At 35.2% G+C, this 20,608-nt stretch overlaps 1 protein-coding gene across 11 annotated transcripts in view; it reads right to left on the bottom strand.

Moving 5' to 3' along the window:
• Positions 1-20,608, bottom strand: part of LOC110653434 (protein ZINC INDUCED FACILITATOR-LIKE 1) — a 52,457-nt gene that overhangs the window by 19,367 nt on the left and 12,482 nt on the right. For 10 of the 11 annotated variants that reach the window (XR_009143506.1, XM_058135277.1, XM_021809057.2 and 7 more), the window contains exons 13-15: positions 6,698-6,785; positions 5,620-5,705; positions 5,422-5,529 (exon numbers count right to left, since the gene is read on the bottom strand). Coding sequence is in view for 9 of the 11 variants with exons in the window: in XM_058135277.1 (XP_057991260.1) it covers positions 5,422-5,529; positions 5,620-5,705; positions 6,698-6,785 (282 nt within the window). In the remaining 2 variants the exon portion in view is untranslated. Of the gene's footprint in view, positions 1-3,336; positions 3,638-5,421; positions 5,530-5,619; positions 5,706-6,697; positions 6,786-20,608 lie in introns of all 11 variants that reach the window. The other variant, XR_009143507.1, reaches the window with a different exon arrangement.

The following is a 20,608-nucleotide window of genomic DNA, read 5'->3' on the forward strand; positions in this document are numbered from 1 at the left end:
AAACCTATCAAACCATGCCCTAGGTGACTATTTTAAACCATACAGTGCTTTCTTTAATCTGCAAACTTTTCCTTTGGTCTTCCCATTCTCAAACTCTGTAGAAATTTCTATATATACTTCTTCTTCCAAATCACCATGTAGAAAGGCATTTTTTACATCAAACTGCTGCAAATCCCACTTATGATTTACTACACATGATAGTAAAATTCTGATGGTATTCATTTTAGCAACAGGAGCAAACGTTTCCTGGTAATCTACCCCATACGTCTGTGTGAAGCCTTTTGCTATCAACCTGGCCTTATACCTATTAATTAAACCATATGTTCTATGTTTCACAGTGAATACACACTTGCATCCAACTGGTTTTTTCCCTATTGAAAGAGTAACAAGTTCCCATGTCTCATTCTTTGCTAGAGCTTTCATCTCCTACACCATGGCTGCCTTCCATTTTGGATCAAGACATGCTTTCTTCTAATCCTGTGGGATAGAAACAGAGAAAACAGACAATAGAAATGCTCTATAGGATGGAGACAAAGAATCATAAGAAATGAAGTTAGAGATGAGATGTTTAGTACAGATTCTAACACATTTTCTGAGAGCAATAGGAATATCAAGATCATTATTAGAAGAAGGAAGAGTAGACTGGGAATTAAAATTAGACTCTTCAAGAATCAAAGGAGACTCATCACATACCTCAGGATGTTCAGGAATTGAATCCAGAGATTTTAATTGATCATCAGTCTCCTGCTCGATGGTTATATCTATCTTGTTCTGCAGAGTATAGATTCTCAAATCTGGTCCATTCAGTCTCCCTCGAGATTTAGGTGACTCCCCCTGAGTATCATTATTAGGTATAGGCTTTAGATCCAGATTTTCCCTTTGAAGTTAAAAGTTGGGAGAGCACAAAGAAGAAAGGAAAGACACCTCTTCTTCCTTCCTATGCTCCCCCTGAAGAGGTTGATGGAAATAAGATTCAGATTCTCTAAAGGTAACATCCATGCTCACAAAATATTTCCGTGTAGGAGGATGGTAACACCTATACCCCTTCTGAGTACTGGAATAACCAACAAAGACACACTTGAGGGCTCAAGGTTCTAACTTCCCCCTATTAGGCTGATGAACAAAGCAAACACAACCAAAGCCCTTTGGAGGAACAGTATATGAATTTTTACCTTGCAAAACCTCTAAAGGACTCTTAAACTCCAAAGTTCGGAGTAGCATCCTATTAATAAGATATGCAGCAGAAAGAATTGCATCCCCCCAGTAAGGTTTGGGAATATTCATTGTAAACATAAGAGACCTATCAACCTCAAGTAAATGTCTATTTTTTTCTCTCAAACACTCCATTTTGAGCACTAGTGTTAACACAACTAGTCTAATGCAAAATTCCGTGTGACTTCAAATATTCCTGAAAAACTCCATTCATATACTCTGTGATATTATCAGTTCTTAGTATTTTAACATGAGCATCAAACTGAGTGCTAATCATTTTGTGAAACTGCTGAAAACATGAAAATACTTCATTTTTCCCTTTTATCAGATATACCCAAGTTAACCTACTGCAACAATCAATAAAGGTCACAAACCATCTATAACCTGATAAAGACACAGTTTGAGTAGGCCCCCATACATCAGAATGGATAGTCATAAAAAGAACTGAAGCCTTATTATTTATTGCAGGATAAGATTGACTAGTATGTTTGACAAACTCACAAGCATCACATACTAACAATTCAGTTTTGCATTGCTTAAACAAAAGAGGATAAAGTTTCTCTAAAACAGTAAATGAAAGATGTCCAAGTCTCCTATGCCACTGAATAATTTCTTCCTCAGCACCCATAGACTGTCCCAACATGGCCTGATCAACAAAATCATTCAATAGATATAGCCCAACTTACAGTCTACCACTGCCAATCGTTCTCCCTATTATCAACTCTTGAAACACACAGTGAGTCAGAAAAAATTCAATTTTGTAGTTGAGAGTTTTTGTGATAGAACTAATAGACAAAAGGTTAATAGGAAAGCTAGGCACATGTAAGATAGAACTAAGACTTATAGTAGGAGTGCATTTAACAGAACCTGTTCTAGAAACATTAGATAAGGATCTATCCACAATGTGGACTTTTTCTTTGCCTGAACATGGAGAATAGAATATGAATTTATTCAAAGAGCCTATCATATGTTTGTTTGCTCTAGAATCTATAACCCAAAATGAATTATTATGATTGACAAGAGAAGCATTACCTGAGTTGACAAAGTTAGAAGAGGCAACTGTAGTGGATTGTGATTCAAGCTGTGATAGAGATTGTCTCAAAGTCTGTACCTCTTCATTGGAAAACATCCTAGTGATAGCAGTATCTTTAGAAACACTCACAGCCTCAAATACATTTGCTTGTGATCTAGCAGAGCCCGTCGATTTTCCTCCACGCCCTTTAGTTGGGTGGTCGTGCAGCTTCCAACATTGTTCTTTGGTGTGCCAAGATTTCCCACAGTAGTCACAATGTAAGTGATCCTTATCTGATGGACCATATGATTGTTCTCGTAAGGAGTTAGCAGCTAGCCCAGCCTTATCAATAGCTATAGAATTGATCACGACATTCCTTCTGCTCTCCTCCTAATGAACATAAGAGTATGTCTGCCTTAAGGTGGACAAAGGATCCTTACCAAGCACTTGAACCCAAATCTGATCATACTCCACATTTAGCCCAGCAAAAAAATCATATATGCGGTCCTTCTCAACCAATTTCTAGAACTTAATTGCATCAGCTGGACATGAAACCTGAAAGTCCTTATAGAAATCCAACTCTTGCCATAGACCACTCAGTTTTGGATAATACTGAGCAACAGTCAACTCACCTTATTTCATTTCATGAACCTTGTTCCTAAGCTCATAAACTTGTGCATCATTCCCAACTTGAGAATAAGTCTGAGAAATAGTACTCCAAATGGTAGCGGCACTGTCCAACAATAAATACCCACGAGCTATATGAGGTTGCATAGAATTGATGAGCCATGACATAACAAGAGAGTTCTCTGACTCCCACTAGCTGTAGGTAGAACTAGTACTTTCTGGCTTTTTTCTATCTCCAGTGATATACCCCTACAGTCCTCTAGCCTGAATGAACAGTAGACAAGATCTAGACCATGCCAAATAATTAGTTCCATCCAACTTTATAGGACTAATTTGTAAAGAGGGATTATCACAAACAAATCCAGCCTTTGTTTCAAAGGCTTTCTTCTTTTTATCAGTGATTTTTCAATTTAAAAAATAGGTATTGAGATAGAAAGCAAGAAACTGGGCAACGAAAGGTACAAAAAAAAAATAAATGTGCAAACCAGGTGTGGAAACATGTTGGTCAGAGGCGCGCCGAATAGGAAAGGTCATCATCAAGAGGCGCGGTTGGAGAAATCAATGAAAAAAAGGATGCACGAGCTGACGCGAGACTTCTGGAGGCGCGTGAGCTCACGCGCTTCACTAGACAGCTGCGAGACTCCGGGCGTAGGCCGATCAGCTGGTGTTCTTCCTCTTCAAGTGGGTGGTGACAGTCACCTCCTTCCTAGAACGACGTAGAAGCTTGACCCAAAAAAAAAATTACCCAGAACTACACTGTTCATGCCAATAAATTTTGGCACAGCTCTGATACCATGTAGAAGACAGAGAATTTGTAAAATTTTCTTTTATATTTCTTCATACTAAAATGATTTACAAGCATTCTAATTTATATACAAAGGTTGGGACTAACTAGAAAACTAATAATAGCCAATAAATACAATGATTCCTAATTATATTCTAATTTACAGCTAGTTTACACTGATTAAGGAATTTACACTAATTGAAGGATTCTAACAAGGTATATAAGCAATATTTGTTCCACATCCCTAGAATTGACAAATCTTCTACAGTGCTGTTACGCTTGCGGTAATAATTTCCTAAATAAAATTCCAAGAAAAAGGCATAAGAATGGCTAAAATTTAAAAATGTGGAATAAAATTGGTTAATTTCATTTGTAGTTGCTGAACTTATAACAAAATCCCATTAATTTAAATCACTAAGCTTTCAATTTAATTTCTGTTTCTCTCTTCAAAATCAAAGAAATCAATTTCAATTTTTGTTATAATATAATCTTTAAACTAAATTCCAATCAAAGTCAATAACCATATTGAACATTTAAAATATATTTTAATTGCTTTAAAAAGACTGGGAAATAAAGACTCAGAAAATGTCACATTAATTTTTCTTGTATTTTATTATCCACAAGGAGATCATGGAAACAAGAGACGGATCAAGAAATTGAAGATTACCATGCAACGTGTGGCTTAGCTGCTGCCTTCAATAAAATTAACTACAAACAATTGATAAAAGAAGGGAAAAAAAAAAGACTTGAATTTTCTTTGAAGACAGCATAAATGATAAGGTATTGATATCATCTATTCCCTTACGTCAATTGCATCTATTCCCTTACGTCAATTGAAGGATCACCACATGCATAAAGAATGGAGCATCAGCAGAATTTCAAGCAATGACAACTTCACTGATGCTGTTGATTACAGCATTTAGAGGTTATGTATGAGATCACCGAAAATCAACTTCTTATGTACCCACTGAAGTTAATGGTTATCAGTTATTATTTTGAAGAGCATGTTTGCTCATGCATTGATCCATTGATGCATTAACTTCATGTACCATTTTTATTCGAATCCATTTTCAAAAGATGTGCCAACAATGGAAAATTGACATATCCCTAGCACTTCCCTTCCTCTCATGTCAGCTACAACTCTCCAAAGAGTACCAGTTCATTATTCACAAAGGTAAAACAAATTAATGTGAACCAAACTCCAACACCTTTACTCTTTCACCACCACAATTGAACTAATTTGCATGTGAGCTAGTGTTTAATGAAGAGTGCAAAACTACCTGGTAATATATATGAGCCACTGTTCAGAACAACAGCCAAACAAGATAGGTGTTTAAGGTTTTTTAGGGTGTATTTGTTTTAGCAGTTGGAAAATATGCAATAGCTATTTGATGCCCAACAGCTAGATCACCTTATTAGTAAACAACATATTAGCAGTTTTTAGTCATTAGAACGCCTAAAAGCTGCATTTTGGAGCATTTTCCAGTTAGTCTATATAGCATTTTTAAATATTCAGTCTAAATTGTCCATGTTAAAATTTATTAATGACAATTATCTATACGAAGAAGATAACTAAGTAAAGGACCTGGTCATATGAGAGAGGGAGAGAGAAGGCAGACAGGCAAGCATTTTGAGGGATATGATTCTCCTCTTACAAACAATGTTGCCATCCCATAATGAATATTCTTATTCCTTCACTGCTATAAACAACATTATGTGCATTGTGTGGATTTCTTATTAAAAGATCATACTTTAGAGGAGGTCAGGATAGGTCAGGATCACTTACAGATAGAACGTTCTTCATGATAGATGCACAATTTAACAGAAGACTAAGGCTGAACCCTGACAACATGGCAATAAAAGGGTAACTTGCCAACAATGGTATAGATATAACCTGCATATACAAAATTAAAAGAAGAATTATGCCAAAACAAATAGGTGACAACAGAAACCATACATGGATTAGAGAGCATTGAGTTCTTACCCCAGATAAGCGAGATATTGTTATAGGTCCAAGAATCCTTTCCATGTATGGATATAGAGAGAGTTGAAAGACAAGAAGGCTGAAACCTAGCAGCCAAAAAACTTGTCAGTGATTTTCATCCATGTGTTTGGAATTGGAAGTATACAATTATTATCAACAAAAAGCATGAATGTTGAGTATATTAGCATTTTTCATTTCTTTTATTGGTATGCATAATTTTGACATTGAAATAGTGCCATGTAGGAAACATCTTAACTTACAAAATTTAAAATGGAATTAACTGAGTTTAGGTCCTGAAGTTTTCTCTCTTCTGCAAGCGTCAAAATTCACCCATGCATGCATTCTCAAATAGTACACCACTATTGTCACTTTTACAAATGAAGTCATATGGAAACTTTTTTTTTCCTCCATAAAAAGGACCTTTGTATCCAAAAAATCATGTTACAAATCTTGAAATAACAATTTTAACATTTTATGACAATAAGAAACTAAATACATCACATTCAACTCCATATGAACATCAATGTGCTTTTAAGTTTAATGAACAGGATTGAGTTGGAGCTTGAATAAAAAGTAGTACAACTCCAACCAACAACTACAGCACATGTGCAAGTGTGGAAATGCAAGATAGTTATTTAATAAGGTTGCAGACATATGCAACGACCGAATACCCATATCTGAACAGTGGTGTATGGAGATGTATAAAAGACAGCAATTCACCAAAATCATTTTAGTTTATTACTTTCAGTGGTTACTACCAAAACAAAATTTACTATCAATAATTGAATCTAATGCACCAAAAAAAAAAGACATGGCCTTGAAGATAGGAAAACTGAATGACATCTGACATGGCCAGTAAAAAGCCTCAGAGGAGGTTTTGATATGGCTACATGTCATTCAGAAAAATGTACTGCAGTATAGAACTGGCCCTTTATATTCAATTCAAAGGTGTCTCACTTGTTTTGAGAAAGTAGAATACATATATAAAAGAGAGAGAAAATGAAAAAAGCAAAGATGATGATGATACGGTAACTGCATAAGATTATTACATGTTACGATCTAAGGGTCTACTATACACCTGAGATGGCAAGAACCGCCCCAATATCCTCAGTTGAATAGCTCAGCCCCCCAAACTTTCTTGGGCTGACAGCCCATAATGAAAATATCTACAGAAGATACACAAGGTATCACATAAATCCAATCAGATATGAAATAACAAAAATTAAAAAAAAAAAAAAGAGGCTCCATCTTGCAACAGGAACATGAATTTAGTTCTAATTGCAATATCTAAATCAGAAACCTCCAATTGGAGTTCAATTAGTTATTTAATAAATCACAAAAACATCATTTAGCATCCATATTATGGTTACTAAATTTATTGAGCATAAGCAAGTGTTATTATGGTAAGTTTGTGGCACATATTTCACAGAAAAATACAGCACAACAAAAGCTAAAGGAAGATGTGGCAGTTCAACAGCAGCCCCATTATTACAATATTGCCATTGATAGACCCAAATGCACGCCAAAGGTCCCTGAAAGGTACAGTTTTGAGGACAGCTTGGTTTGCTTTATTAACCAATTTTGGAGAGCCTTGTATTTTTTTATTTTAATTTTTTTTTTTGCAGGCGGTAGTTTCCCATCCAAAAAGGGGATGCAAGCCATGGTTGAAGAGGTGGAGTCTCTAGACCCTCCACAAAAATCAAACTTGGGAGTTAGTTAACCTTCCAAAAGACAAGAGGTGATGTGCCACAACATGGGGCAAGTCAGACACTAGGCATCGGATCTTGGAGTGTGATGGGAAGGTGAGAGACAATGGTGCAAGTATGAAGCATTCACATGTTGGCTGGAATGAACTCGTGAAATTGGGCCTAATTAGGGTGAAGAAGACCAAGTCTAAGTGGAGGATCCATATAGGGCATGCAAGTCAGGCATATGGGGCTGCTAAGGCTTGTAAAGTGTTGTAAAGTCAACCCAAATTGATCAAGGAACAAAAGTGGCATCCAAGCAAGAAGGTAAAACTAAATCAACTAGGATTGACCAAAGTCCAACTGCAAAAGCTAAAAGGAAGCAAGGTGGGTGGCTTGCGTAATCTCCACATCCTAGTCCAATTGGTTTGACTTGTCAACTCCTTCCAAATCAAGAAGATTCCACAAAACTTTAAATTAAAGAGGAAGTTTGACTTTTCAACTTCCTAATTCCATCTTATTTAGTATTTAATTTCCAGATTTGCAGTAGCTTTAGTTCCTATTTAGTTTTAGCTTGTTTTTCTTAATTAGTTTATAGTTATCTCTTCTTATTTAGTTGTTGGACTCTTGCCTATAAATAGGCATTATTTTATACTAGAAAGGAGTTTAGAACATCAATATAATTTCAGTAAAGTTACTACCAAATTCTAATTCTTATCAATCTTGTGATTGTGGCGAATTAACCTAGACTTATCACCTTTGTGTGTGGTGTCTAAACGGGTAATTGGAGTTCTTCTTGGAGTGTAAACTTATCAAAGGACCTGAATTTCCACCCTTGCATGGAGACTTTGTGGTGTTTCGACTTATCAAAGCTTTCTTGCAAGTTTACCTATCTTTTATGTTTTATTTGTTACTCTTTGTTTTAGTTCTTTTAGTTCGTTGTTTCTTTTATCAAAATATAAAAACCAAAAAGTTCTAGCTAAATTTGTGTTTGTGTTAAGTGTTTGTTTGTCCTTTATTTTCTTGTTTTCACTTATAAACTATAAAATATCAAAAATATTCTTTGTAGCCAAATTTCTATCTTCCTTAGTCTTATTCCTTTGTTTATTTACTTGTTTTCAATTCTTGGGTTTCATATTCATAGCCCTTAGTTTCTAACATATGTGAATTGCCTTGGTTTTTTTAAGCTACCAAAACGATCTTTATTCTTTGTTGTGTTTTTAGGCACATCAAGAGGGCAATTGAATACAAAGCAAACGGGTATACAAAAAAGATGGGGCATCAGAAAAGGAAGGCTACAAATTGAAAGCAAGATTTGTTGCAAAATGGTACTCTCAAAAGAAAGAGATTGACTATAATGAGATCTTCACCCAAGTTGTGAGCACTTCCATCACAACATTACAATCTTTAAGTATTTAGTTTAAGTTAGAGTTAGAGCAGTTTGAAGTTAAAACTATTTTTCTATACTTGGCATTTGTTTTGGTATACTCTCACAAAATGGAGAAAAGTTAATTTTGCGAGTCATATTTTCATAAAAAATTATTGAACATTAGAAGCTCCAGGCATATGGGGGGGGGGGGGGGGGGGGTTTCATTATGAGTCGACGTAGAGATACACCTTAGATAGCCCAAAGTGGTTTTAATTACGGGGGATATTTTTGTAATTAGGAGTTTCCTGTTCCTACTTATTAAAAACAAACAACTGTAGCAACTCTACAAATAGGTGCTTATAATTTGATCTTTCATAGAGAAAAAAAACACATCTGGCTCTCAGAGGACGCATGTACATCACCAAACCACATAAAATTCCTGATGTAGTTTTTCCTTCTGTTCTCATTCCAATTTTCATGCATGTGTTGTGTGGGTAAGTTTTCAACATTAAAATTAGTTTTGATTGTAAGAAGTTCTTAAATAATACTAGCTAGTGATTAATACCAGTGAGTAATAATGATGAAGATGATGGAAGCTAGAGATCATTATACTAATGATGTCACTAAGAATGTTAAAGATTTACCAAGTAGATAATGGTCATGTTGGTGTTGTGGTTGCGGTGGATACGATGCGAGTGGCGACAATTATTGGTGCACGTATTTGCAATGATAAGGTGGGAAAGGAGCTACTAGTTGTGAAATTTGATTTTTCTCATAAAATTTGATGTGGAATCACTCAATTGTATTTAAATTTTATATGACTGTATATGAATGCACAGATTTTACAAGAGAAACTACTAGGCTAATGTGGTTTACATAGCAATATCTCTACTACTACTAGTAGGGTCATTGCAATAGTGCTAGCAACAGTTGTTGACTCAACTACTTGACAGTCAATCATAGGTTCCCTATTCCCGCTTTGATGATAAATTAATAAGATATGATTAGCTGGTTCTGCTAATTCTAATAACAATTTACAAAATGGTACCATCAAATATGTATCAGGTCCATTTGAATAATGGAAGACATAAAAACCATGGTCTCTAAGTAGCTAGTGATGCGATCCATTTGAATAATGGAAGACGTAAAAACCATGATCTAAGTAGCTAGTCATGCCATCCAAATTGAGAAAATAGAGAAGAAGAATAAGAAGAAGAACTTGATAATTTCTCCCAAGCCATGTAATGCAAAATAGAAAGCTTGGAATTTTACTTAGGAATTTTAATTATTATAAAATTAAGAAATTTAAAGAGTTCTCATTATTTAGGAATTTTATTATTGTTCGATTATTTCCTAATTTATCTTATTTAGTATTCTTAATTAGAGTTTATTAGGGTTTCTATTCCTAAATTGATTAGAGTTGTAAGCTCTATAAATAGAGCTAAGTTTCTATTATTCAGCAGCTTTAGTTTATAATTATTATTGAGATTAATAAAATTGTTGAGAATTAGTTCTCTTTTCCAAGGATTAGTCCTTGTTTTGTTTTTTATTCCTCTTTGTTCAACATCACTATGAGTGCATACATATACAATTACCGAGTCCCTATTAGGGAAGCAATACACAATTTCAGTATTCAAGGAATTGCTCAATTATACGAATTTACATCAGCCTATACACTCCTATTCTAACAATACCCCTAAAGTTGGAGTGTATATATTGTATGCTCCTAGCTTGTTACAAATATACTCAATTCTAGTCCTTTAGAAAGATTTAGAGAGAATGTCTGCTAACTGATAATTTGAATTGATAAAACTAGTAGCAATACATTCAGACTTGATATTTTGTCAAATAAAATGACAATCTATCTCTATGTGCTTCGTCCTCTGATGAAACACAAGATTAGAAGCAATATATAGTGCAGTTTGATTGTACAAATCAACTTTGTTTGTTCATCACCTCCACATTTTAACTCCTGAAGAAGTTGTTTTAACCATATAAGGTGGCATGTAATCAACGCCATAGCTTGATATTCTGCTTCTGCACTTGACCTGGTTACCACATCTTGCTTCTATTTTTTCAGGATATTAGATTCCCTCCAATTATAATGCAATACTCTGAAGTTGACCTTTTGCCTGAAGGGCATCCTACCCAGTCTACATAAAAATACCCTAAAATCTATGTATGTCCCTTGTCCTCATATAACAGAACCTGCCCTGGACTCCTTTAATATAATTGATAATTCGAACTATTGCACTCCAGTGATTATCACAAGAAGTTTGTAACAGCTGGCTAACCATATTTACTGCAAAAGAGATATCAGGTCATTTGATTATGAGGTAATTTAACTTAGTAACAAGCCTTTAATACTGACCATGATCTTTTAGAAGCTCCCTTTATCCAAGAATAAGCTTAACATTCGGGTCCATGGAAGTATCAATAGGTTTGCAATCCAACATGCTAATTTCTTTCAATATATCCAATACATATTTCCTTTGTGAATAACAATACCATTGCTAGATTGAGAAACCTCAATGCCCAGGAAATATTTCAACTTTTCCAAATCTTTGGTTTGGAAATGACTAGTCAGATGCTGTTTGAGTTGGGCAATGTCTTCATGATCATCACTTGCTATGACAATATCATCAACATAAACTATCAAATAAATACACTTGTAATGATAAGAATATCGGTAGAAAACTGAATGGTCCGCTGCATCTCGATGCATCCAAAATTGTTGAACAACAGTACTAAACTGACCAAACCATGCTCTTGGGGATTGTTTCATATCATAAAGAGAAGACTGTAGTCAACACACCAATCCAGACTCCCCACAAGCAACAAACCCTGATGGTTGCTCCATACATACTTTTTCAGCATGTTTGCCATGTAAGAAGGCATTTTTAATGTCCAACTGATGAAGAGGCCAACAAAACATGACTGCCATAGAGATAAGAAGGCAAATAGAAGCACAAGAGCAAAATTGTCACCATAGTCAAGGTCAAATATCTGAATATAGCCTTTGGTAACCAGTTAAGCTTTAAGATGATCAATTTTCCCATCCAACCCAACCTTAAATGTTAACACCTAGCGATATACAATAGTAGTTTTGCCATGTGGTAAGGGAACTATCTACCAAGTACCATTGTCATGAAGAGCAGTCATTTCACAGTCTTAGGCATTGGGATAGTGGATAAATTGGTAACATAAGCATGATATGAAGGCGACAAATGGTGATAACTCAAGAAGTTATAAATAAGATGAGGATTTCAAGAGGATCGAGTTCCTTTTTGAAAGGCAATGGGAAGGCTAGCATCATCTGTTAAGTGCTCAACCAACGCAGCAGATAATGTTGGAGCAGGCATTAAGTCACTAAGAACAATTTGTGGACCTGTATCATGAGAAGAAACATCAATTGGGTTAGTAGGTGGAGAATTTTTTTGAGGTCATCTTGAGTAAACCTGAAATGGAGGAGAAGCCTTTTGGTAAGAAAGAATAGGAACGAAAGAGCAGTGAAGATGGAAATTTGATTAACTGTATTTGGTGAAAAACGTGGAGAAGTCTCGAAAAAGGTTACATTTGCTAAAACAAATTGGCTATTGGTAGCTGGATCATAACATTTTTAGCCTTTTTGGAGATGAGAGTATCCTAGGAAAAACATTGAATGAATTTTTGTTGAAGTTAGTCTTTTCCTGGGGTGAGATTATGAACGAAACCAGTACAACCAAATACATGTAGCGGAAGAGCAAATCAAATGGGTTTCAATCTAGATAGAGAATTGAATGAGGACTTTTATGCTGCAAAACAGAAGAAGGCATACGATTAATCAAATAGCAGGCATAAAGGAAATCCCCTAAACACGCAGAGGTAAATGATAGTGAATAGACAAAGTATGGGCTATTTCAATTAGATGTTTGTTCTTACCCTCAACTACTCCATTTTCTTGAGGAGTATGGGTGGAAGAGGATTGATGGATGATTTCTTAAGAAGACATAAATGTTTGAAAAGGACGAGAAAAATATTCTTTTGCATAATCATTTCGTAACACTTTAACAAAGACACCAAATTGAGTAAGTATATCAGTACAAAATTTTTGAAAGATAGAAAATAATTCATAATGGTTCTTCATTAAAAATAACCAAGTATAATGAGAATAATCATCAATAAAGGTAACAAAATAATGAAAACCCAAAGTTGAAATGAGTTGACTAGGACCCCAATATCATAATGAACAATGTCAAACATGGATGAAGCCCTATCATTAATTCATTTGAGAAAAGAAAAATGAGTTTATTTGCCAAGTTGACAAGATTCACAATTTAAAGACAATAAGTGAGAAAGAGAAGGAACCAATTTCTGGAGTTTGGAGATGTTTGGATACCCCAAACGACTATGAAGAAGATCAAGAGTGGCATCAGAAACAAGGGCAATTGGTGACTTAGAGTTGGAGAGATGATACAATTCCTGTAACTCACAACCTACACCAATCATCTTTCTCGTACCCAGTTTTGCATAAGAACAGAATCGGCAAAGAAAATTACGGAACAATTTAGGTGTTTGGTTAATTTGCTAATGGATATCTGATTGCATCAAATTATATAGACATTTAAGGTTAACATCCATTGCATTTTGTTAGCATTTAGTATTCTTTTATGTTTATTTTTATATGTTTTCATTATTATTTTAGAAAGCATGTTAATCTGACTCAATTCATTGATTTTTATATTTTATCAGGTGTTTTTATGTGGTTCTAGAATCAAAGATGAGTTTGGAAGAGATTTGGAGGTCAAAACGTGAATAATACAGGGCCAGAAGCAGTACACGGGCCGTGTAACCTATCCCGTGTAACTTCCTGGACCCTGTATAACTCTCTGGACTAAAGAAAACGTGAAAAATGAAGTGGCAGAAATTTACACGGGGCGTGTATCACTACATGGCCCGTGTAAAGTTCCCTGACAGCAATTCTGATGCGACTTTTCTTTGCTCCAACTCGACCCGGATTGACTCCTAATGCTTCTAGGACTCTGAAATTAGGGTTTTTACACCAGATATAAATAGAACAAGTCAAGAATTGAGGGGGAAGAGAGAATTTACATCCAAAGAGGAGAATTAACATTCAAGAGCCAATTTACATTCAAGGAGAGGCAAGAGAGAAACAAGACCTTTGTGGAGCCAAACTCAAGGGAGGCAAGGGAGAAACAAGATGTACAAGATTGCTAGAAGGGATTTTCAGCTAAAGTTCCAAAAGTCCAAGGCTGCAACTCTCCTTTTGGGTTCTTTCACTCTATTTTTTTCTCATGTCTTCTCTTTATCTTTTTATAAACTTGATTGTAAAGCTCACCATGGGTGAGTAGGTTCTTTATTCTAGGGTTAGAGTGTAGCACTCAATTTTATTATGGATCTGATTTGATTTTGTTTGATACATTGGGTATTTTATTTTTTTATTCAATCTCTTGTGATCTTAATGCATGCTATGTGTTGGTACCCACTTACTAATGATTACAGATATTAATTGAATGACTGAAAGGTGAAGATTAAAATTAGAAAATCGAGATTTTGAACCTAGGAAATCTGACCTAAAGATAGGCTAATGACCTTTGTGGAGTTTCAAAATTAATCAAAGATCTTAATGAGTTTTAATTAATTTAATCACCACAAAAGTAGGGTTTAGGTTAATTAAAATACACCTTGAGTGCCTTGAGAGAGGACTTAAGATAACTTAGGATTAATTTCCATCAAAGTAATAATCTCCCAATTATTGAATGAATTAGATTGATTCTATAATTGATTGAACTGTGAACCCCTAGCTCTAGAATGTTCCCGTCCATTGGTATTTTAGTTTAGTTAATTATTTAGATTTTATTTCTTTTAATTTAGATATAATTATTAATTCTCTACAATTCGATCGTCTAGATAATTAAAATCACTATAGTTTGGTACTCAACACGGTCCTAGTGGGAACGATACTCTACTCATTACTTTATTACTTGTTAGCGATCCGTGCACTTGTGATAGTTGCAAAACCAGCAAACAAGGTACATTGAAATGTTTCATCAACAAGTCTTCACAAGTTTTATTCAACAACACAATGAACCATTTTATAATGCTTGGAGAAGATTCAATGAATTGGTAGAGCAATTTGCCAATCATAGCCTTTCAAATTATGAACTCACTCTCAATTTCTATAATGGTCTGGATGAAGTGACAAGGAATTGGGTAGATTATGGAGCTTGGGCTACCGGTGATCATGTTCTTCAAAAAAACTATGAGGATGCCATTCACTTGTTGAATGACATAGCAGATTTTGATTACCATTGGCATTGTGATCCTTTACTGCAGGGTTGGAGTCACCAATACCCTCTAGACATCTATCAACATAATATTTCACACCAACCATTTGAGCTACAATTAGAGAAGGGAGTGGGACTTGAAGAGGCAATAGCTCCATTGGAAAATTTTGACAACCTTAGGATGAACAATGAGCTATCACTCTATGAGGAGGAAACAAATGAACAAAGTTGGGAGAATGAAGAAGCTTCATAGGAATTTGAACCTATAGAAGAAGTTGAGCCTGAAGAACAAAATTCCTTTGAAGATGACTTACCAATAGAGTTATCACAAGAGCAGGAGTTACTTGAAGAAGAAATTATACCTAAAGTTGAAGAAAACAACTCCTTTATTGTTGGAGGGTCATTAGAAAAGTGTTTACATGAAAATAGATTAGAGGTAAAGGTGGTAGATGAAATTGACAAGACTATCAACTTGAGCTCATTAACAATGTTTACACATACACCACCAGAAGACCCTTTTCTATCATGGACACCTCCTACATCATCATATATCCTCCATGAGCTAAAACAGTCCTCTTCCCAAGCATATAACTCTAAACCATGTGTTGTTCGTGCTATGTGCAATCTTATTCCAAATCTTGCCAATCTTGAGGGTACCACAAATCAAGCCCATATGTGGTGTTACATGACAACTACTATGGGCGAAAACCGCTTTTTGATCAGTAATTCTAAAAGGGGCCCAAGCTAATGACCTTAAATTAGCGCTTCTTGGGAGGCAACCCAAGTTTTAAATTTAATCTTTGCATTTGTCTATTTCTTTAAAATTTTACCGTACAGCCATACGACCGGCTATGCTATATGGTAGTGAGTGTTGGGCACTGAAAGAGTCCTACGCATCTAAGATAAGAGTTGCAGAGATGAGAATGTTAAGGTGGATGAGTGGCCATACTAGACTAGATAAAGTCCGTAATGAAAGTATTAGAGAAAAGGTAGGAGTGGTGCCAATTGAAGATAAGTTGAGAGAAGGGAGATTGAGGTGGTTTGGTCATGTGAAGCGTAGACATACGGAGGCTCCAGTTAGACAAGTAGAGCACATTAGGCTAGAGGATAGAAAGAAAAAAAGGGGTAGACCTAAATTGACTTGGAGGAGAGTATTACAGCATGACTTAGAAGCATTACACATTTCTGAGGATTTAACCCAAAATCGTTCAGAGTGGAAAAAGCGAATCCATATAGCCGACCCCAAATTTTTGGGATAAAGGCTTAGTTGAGTTGAGTTGAGTTGTATTTGTCTATTTCTTTCATTTTATCACCCTCCCAAACTTGATTTCAATGTTTGTTCACTTTGTAGGTTCAAGAAGCACTTGAAAGGAGCAATGGAGATCAAACTCACAAATTTTCAAGGGAAGACAGACTTCAAGGGGGAGTATTCTGTATCCATTAGCTTTTCCTTATTATTACATTTATGATATTGCTCTAGACTTGATTGTGATATCTTGATGACATTGAGGACAATGTCAAATTTGAGTTTGGGGGTGCATTTCATGCATTGCATTCATCTATTGCATTTCATCACCTTATTATGTTTATATTATATTTGTGTATCAAAAATCTAGAAAATTTTTGCAAATTTTGAACTTTTTGAAAAGGCTTTTAACTTAGAATTATAACTAAAACCTTGATGAGCTAATGATTAGACTCTCTGGGAAAGAGGAATGAAGGTAACTAGATGGGCAATATGTTGTTTGTAAAAAGCTAAATCACCTAAGTGGAGTTAAACTAGTTAAACCCCTTCATAGCTATTAATCTGTCACATTGAACTTGTAAAATTAGAAGAAAACTTTTGAAATACAAGCAAACCTAAAAATGCCTCACCAGCTCTAGAACATGTCTCTTGGACCTATTGAAGAGAAATCCAAGCATATGCTTGATGAAGAGATGATTAAGGCATTCTTTGATATATAGCCTCACTAAGCCTTAGCCACCCCTAATTAAAATATATATCATTTGCAGCCAACTTGAAACCTATATTTACCCCCTTAGAAAATATTACTTACCCATATTATTTACTTAGTCTCTAGCCTAAACACCTACCCTACCCTTTTGAAGAAGCTAAATGCATAAGTAAAAAGTATATTAAGTGTAAAAAAAAAAATGGAGAGAGGATGTAGAACTCAAGAAAGAGTGCAAGTGTGCAATTGAAATAAAAGAAAAATTTGCGTTTTCAACCCAGCAAAAGGAATGAGTTTGGGGAAGAGGACAGAAGGGACATAAATAAAATAAAATAAAATAAAATAAAAAGGGAAGAAGAAAAAGAAGTCCCAAGATAAGTATCATAAAAGCATGCTTGGCACTATAAAAACCAAAAGTCCCTATTCTCCATACAAAATCAATAGAATAAACTTAGTATACTTGGTATTTTATACATACATGCTATCCTCATAGTTGTATTCCCTAAAAACCTTTCATTGGCAACTAAGTCATTATCCTTTTAGCCCCATTACAACCCTTTTAAAGACCTTTTGAAAAGTGTTTGCTACATTAGTAGAGATAGAAAATTGAAATATGTCTATGAGTTGGAATTAAATCAAACTTACCACAATCATCCTCAATAGAGGCAACTTGAGGAAGTAAGTATTTCTTAAGTTTATCCCGATAAAACAGGTTATTTGTGACTTATTAATGGCCTTGTATAGAGAAATAATTAGTTAAAACACCATGAAGGGGGTGAGGTTATAGCGGGTAACTGTTGAGGTCCTTATGCCTTGAAAGTGAGAATTGGTATGAAGGTTGAAAAGTGTCTAATTATGTGCAAGTTAAGTTTTTTTTGTTATGTTTCTAAGTACCCCAATGAGTTTTTATAAAGTTTTATTTTGCTTGAGGACAAGCAAAGGTTTGAGTTTGGGAGTATTTGATTGCATCAAATTATATAGACATTTAAGGTTAACATCCATTACATTTTGTTAGCATTTAGTATTCTTTTATATTTATTTTTATATGTTTTCATTATTATTTTAGAAAGCAAGTTAATCCGACTCAATTCATTGATTTTTATATTTTATCAGGTGTTTTTATGTGGTTCTAGAATCAAAGATGAGTTTGGAAGAGATCTGGAGGTCAAAACGTGAAGAATACAAGGTCAGAAGCAGTACACGGGCCGTTTAACCTGCCCCGTGTAACTCTCTGGACTGAAGAAAACGTGAAAAATGAAGTGGCAGAAATTTACACGAGGCGTGTATCACTACACGGTCCGTGTAAAGTCCCCTGACAGCAATTCTGATGCGACCTTTCTTTGCTCCAACTCGACCCGAATGGACTCCTAATGCTTCTAAGACTCTGAAGGTTTTTACACCAGATATAAATAGAACAAGTCAAGAATTGAGGGGGAAGAGAGAATTTATGTAACATCCTCACTTTAGCTAGTCCGTACAGTCTACTGTTCCGGTGACCAATGTCGGTCCGAACAGCTAGAACGTCCGGAAAAATATTTAAACTAAAGTGAAGAATCATAATTAACTCAAAAATTAATAAGAAAAATTTAGGAAAAATTTTAGAAATAAAATACAACTAAGTTAAATGAGCCGGTGCCCTAGCGATGGGTAACCTAGTGAGAAGTTGCGGTTCTCGCAACTAGGAGCCCTAGACCCGGGGAAAAAATTATAAAATAATTATTGGGACTCCAGAGAAGGGTCATTGAGGTTTTTATGGCATTAGAATGCCAAGAAAACTCTTAGAAAATTTTTTCTATCGGTACAAACAATTTTGACTCGTTAAGCCAAACGGAGGGCATTTTGGTCATTTCGTCTTCAGAGATGATTTTTGGCCAACTTGTCCAGTTAAATAAATAATTTATATAACATAAAATATGACTAAATGTTGTTAAAAATTTAATTGAAATTAATTAGACAAGAAATTGAGAGAAAATGAAAGAAAATGGCATTATGACATCATAGTGATGTCATTAAGATTCTCCCAACCAACCCAATGTGGACACATGGCATAAACTTGTTTAAAAGAGACCAAATGGGCTGGAAAACAAAAGAAAAATCAGAACTCTCTTATCTTCTTCTTCCTTGCCGTGACATACCCACCATAGCCACCATTTTCAAGCTTTTAAAGCTTGATTTTCCCCAACTTCTACCCAACCAAACCCTAACCTAGCAACACAAAAAAGTGTTCTTGCAACTTGGTGAGTATTTTGGGAGCAAAAAGAAAAGGAAAACAAGAACCCTAGCAAGTGGGGAAACTTCACTCCATTGAGGTTAGTGACCTAACTTTAGTTTTCACCTTAAATTCATGTTAAGGACTATGTATGAGTGCAAATTATAAAGAAAATTTGTTGATTACCATTTGTATGTCAACCCATGATTTTCGGCAGCCTTGGTTAGGGCAAGATTGTGATGATTTTAATGAAGTTAAAAGGGTAGTATGGCTGCCCATAATATGCATCTTGTAAGTGAAGTAATGAAATGCAATGATAATGTATGGTTTTGTAATGTTGAGTTAGGGTTTGGGGTAGAAAAATGAGACTTTGGCCATGTGATGATGGAAGTAGATTTTAATGGTCAATTAGTGACCATTTGGTTTGGTTTGAATCAAAAATGAAGTGAATTGTGTAGTGGGATTTGGGTTTGGTGGCGCTGCCCTTGGTGACCTGCAGGTATGGGCATGAGTTCAGCAGGTTTGGGCAGCAATAACTTGAATTGTAGAGGTTCAATTGGTGCAAGGCCAATTGTACATGAAACTAGACACATAATGGCACAACTTTGGTGAAGAAACCATGCCCAGAAAACCAAACCAAGTTGACCAAAAGTTTGCCCTAATCCGGGTGACCTGTATTCTGCCTGGGCAAAATGACCAAATGAACAGTGTTTGGTCATTTGGCCATAACTCAGTGTAGAAAGGTCCAATTGACCTGAAATTTTACCAGCAACAAGTTGAGATATAGATATACAGCTTTCATGAAGAAACCTAACCCAAATTATGACCAGAGCATATTCAAAAAGTGAGTTGCAGTCACTGTTCCTAACACTGTAGATTTGGTCAGTCCAGAAATTCTGGAAAACTTTCAATCCGGCCAGTTGTGGTTTTTGGGCCATAACTTGAGTTACAAAACTCCAAATGGAGTGATTCAAAAAAGGAAATGCAACTAGACAAAATAAGGAACAACTTTCATGTTGATCATTTTACCAAACTCCCACTGCAAAAATGGCTAATGGAACAGTAAAGACAAAGCATGAAAACTGAAAATTTTGTCCAATTAACATTAAGCTTAGAAATGGTATTGGCAACCAATACCAACAAGTTTAAAATGCAAAATGTGGTATGTTGGGAGTATTAAAACCAATGTACCTATTGCCTATGCAAAAGTCAATATTTTTGTTGACTAATGAATGGAATAGTAACACTAAAACTTAAATTTCAAAAAAATGTAAAACTTAAATTTCAAAAAAATGTGAAACTTAAAAGTGTAAAATGCCCTAGTGTACCTAGCAAGATTGGTTTGGATAGGTTGGCATACCAATAGGGTTCTGTTAGCAGTACTGCACATGGCATTATGCCATTCTGTGATTTCATGGCTTTTAGCCATTCTGACATTGTGTTGAGACTTGGCCTTGTGCCTAATGTTATTACAGCTTATTAGCTAT

This window comes from Hevea brasiliensis, chromosome 14, assembly GCF_030052815.1.
Source record: "Hevea brasiliensis isolate MT/VB/25A 57/8 chromosome 14, ASM3005281v1, whole genome shotgun sequence".
Taxonomy (NCBI): Eukaryota; Viridiplantae; Streptophyta; class Magnoliopsida; order Malpighiales; family Euphorbiaceae; genus Hevea; species Hevea brasiliensis.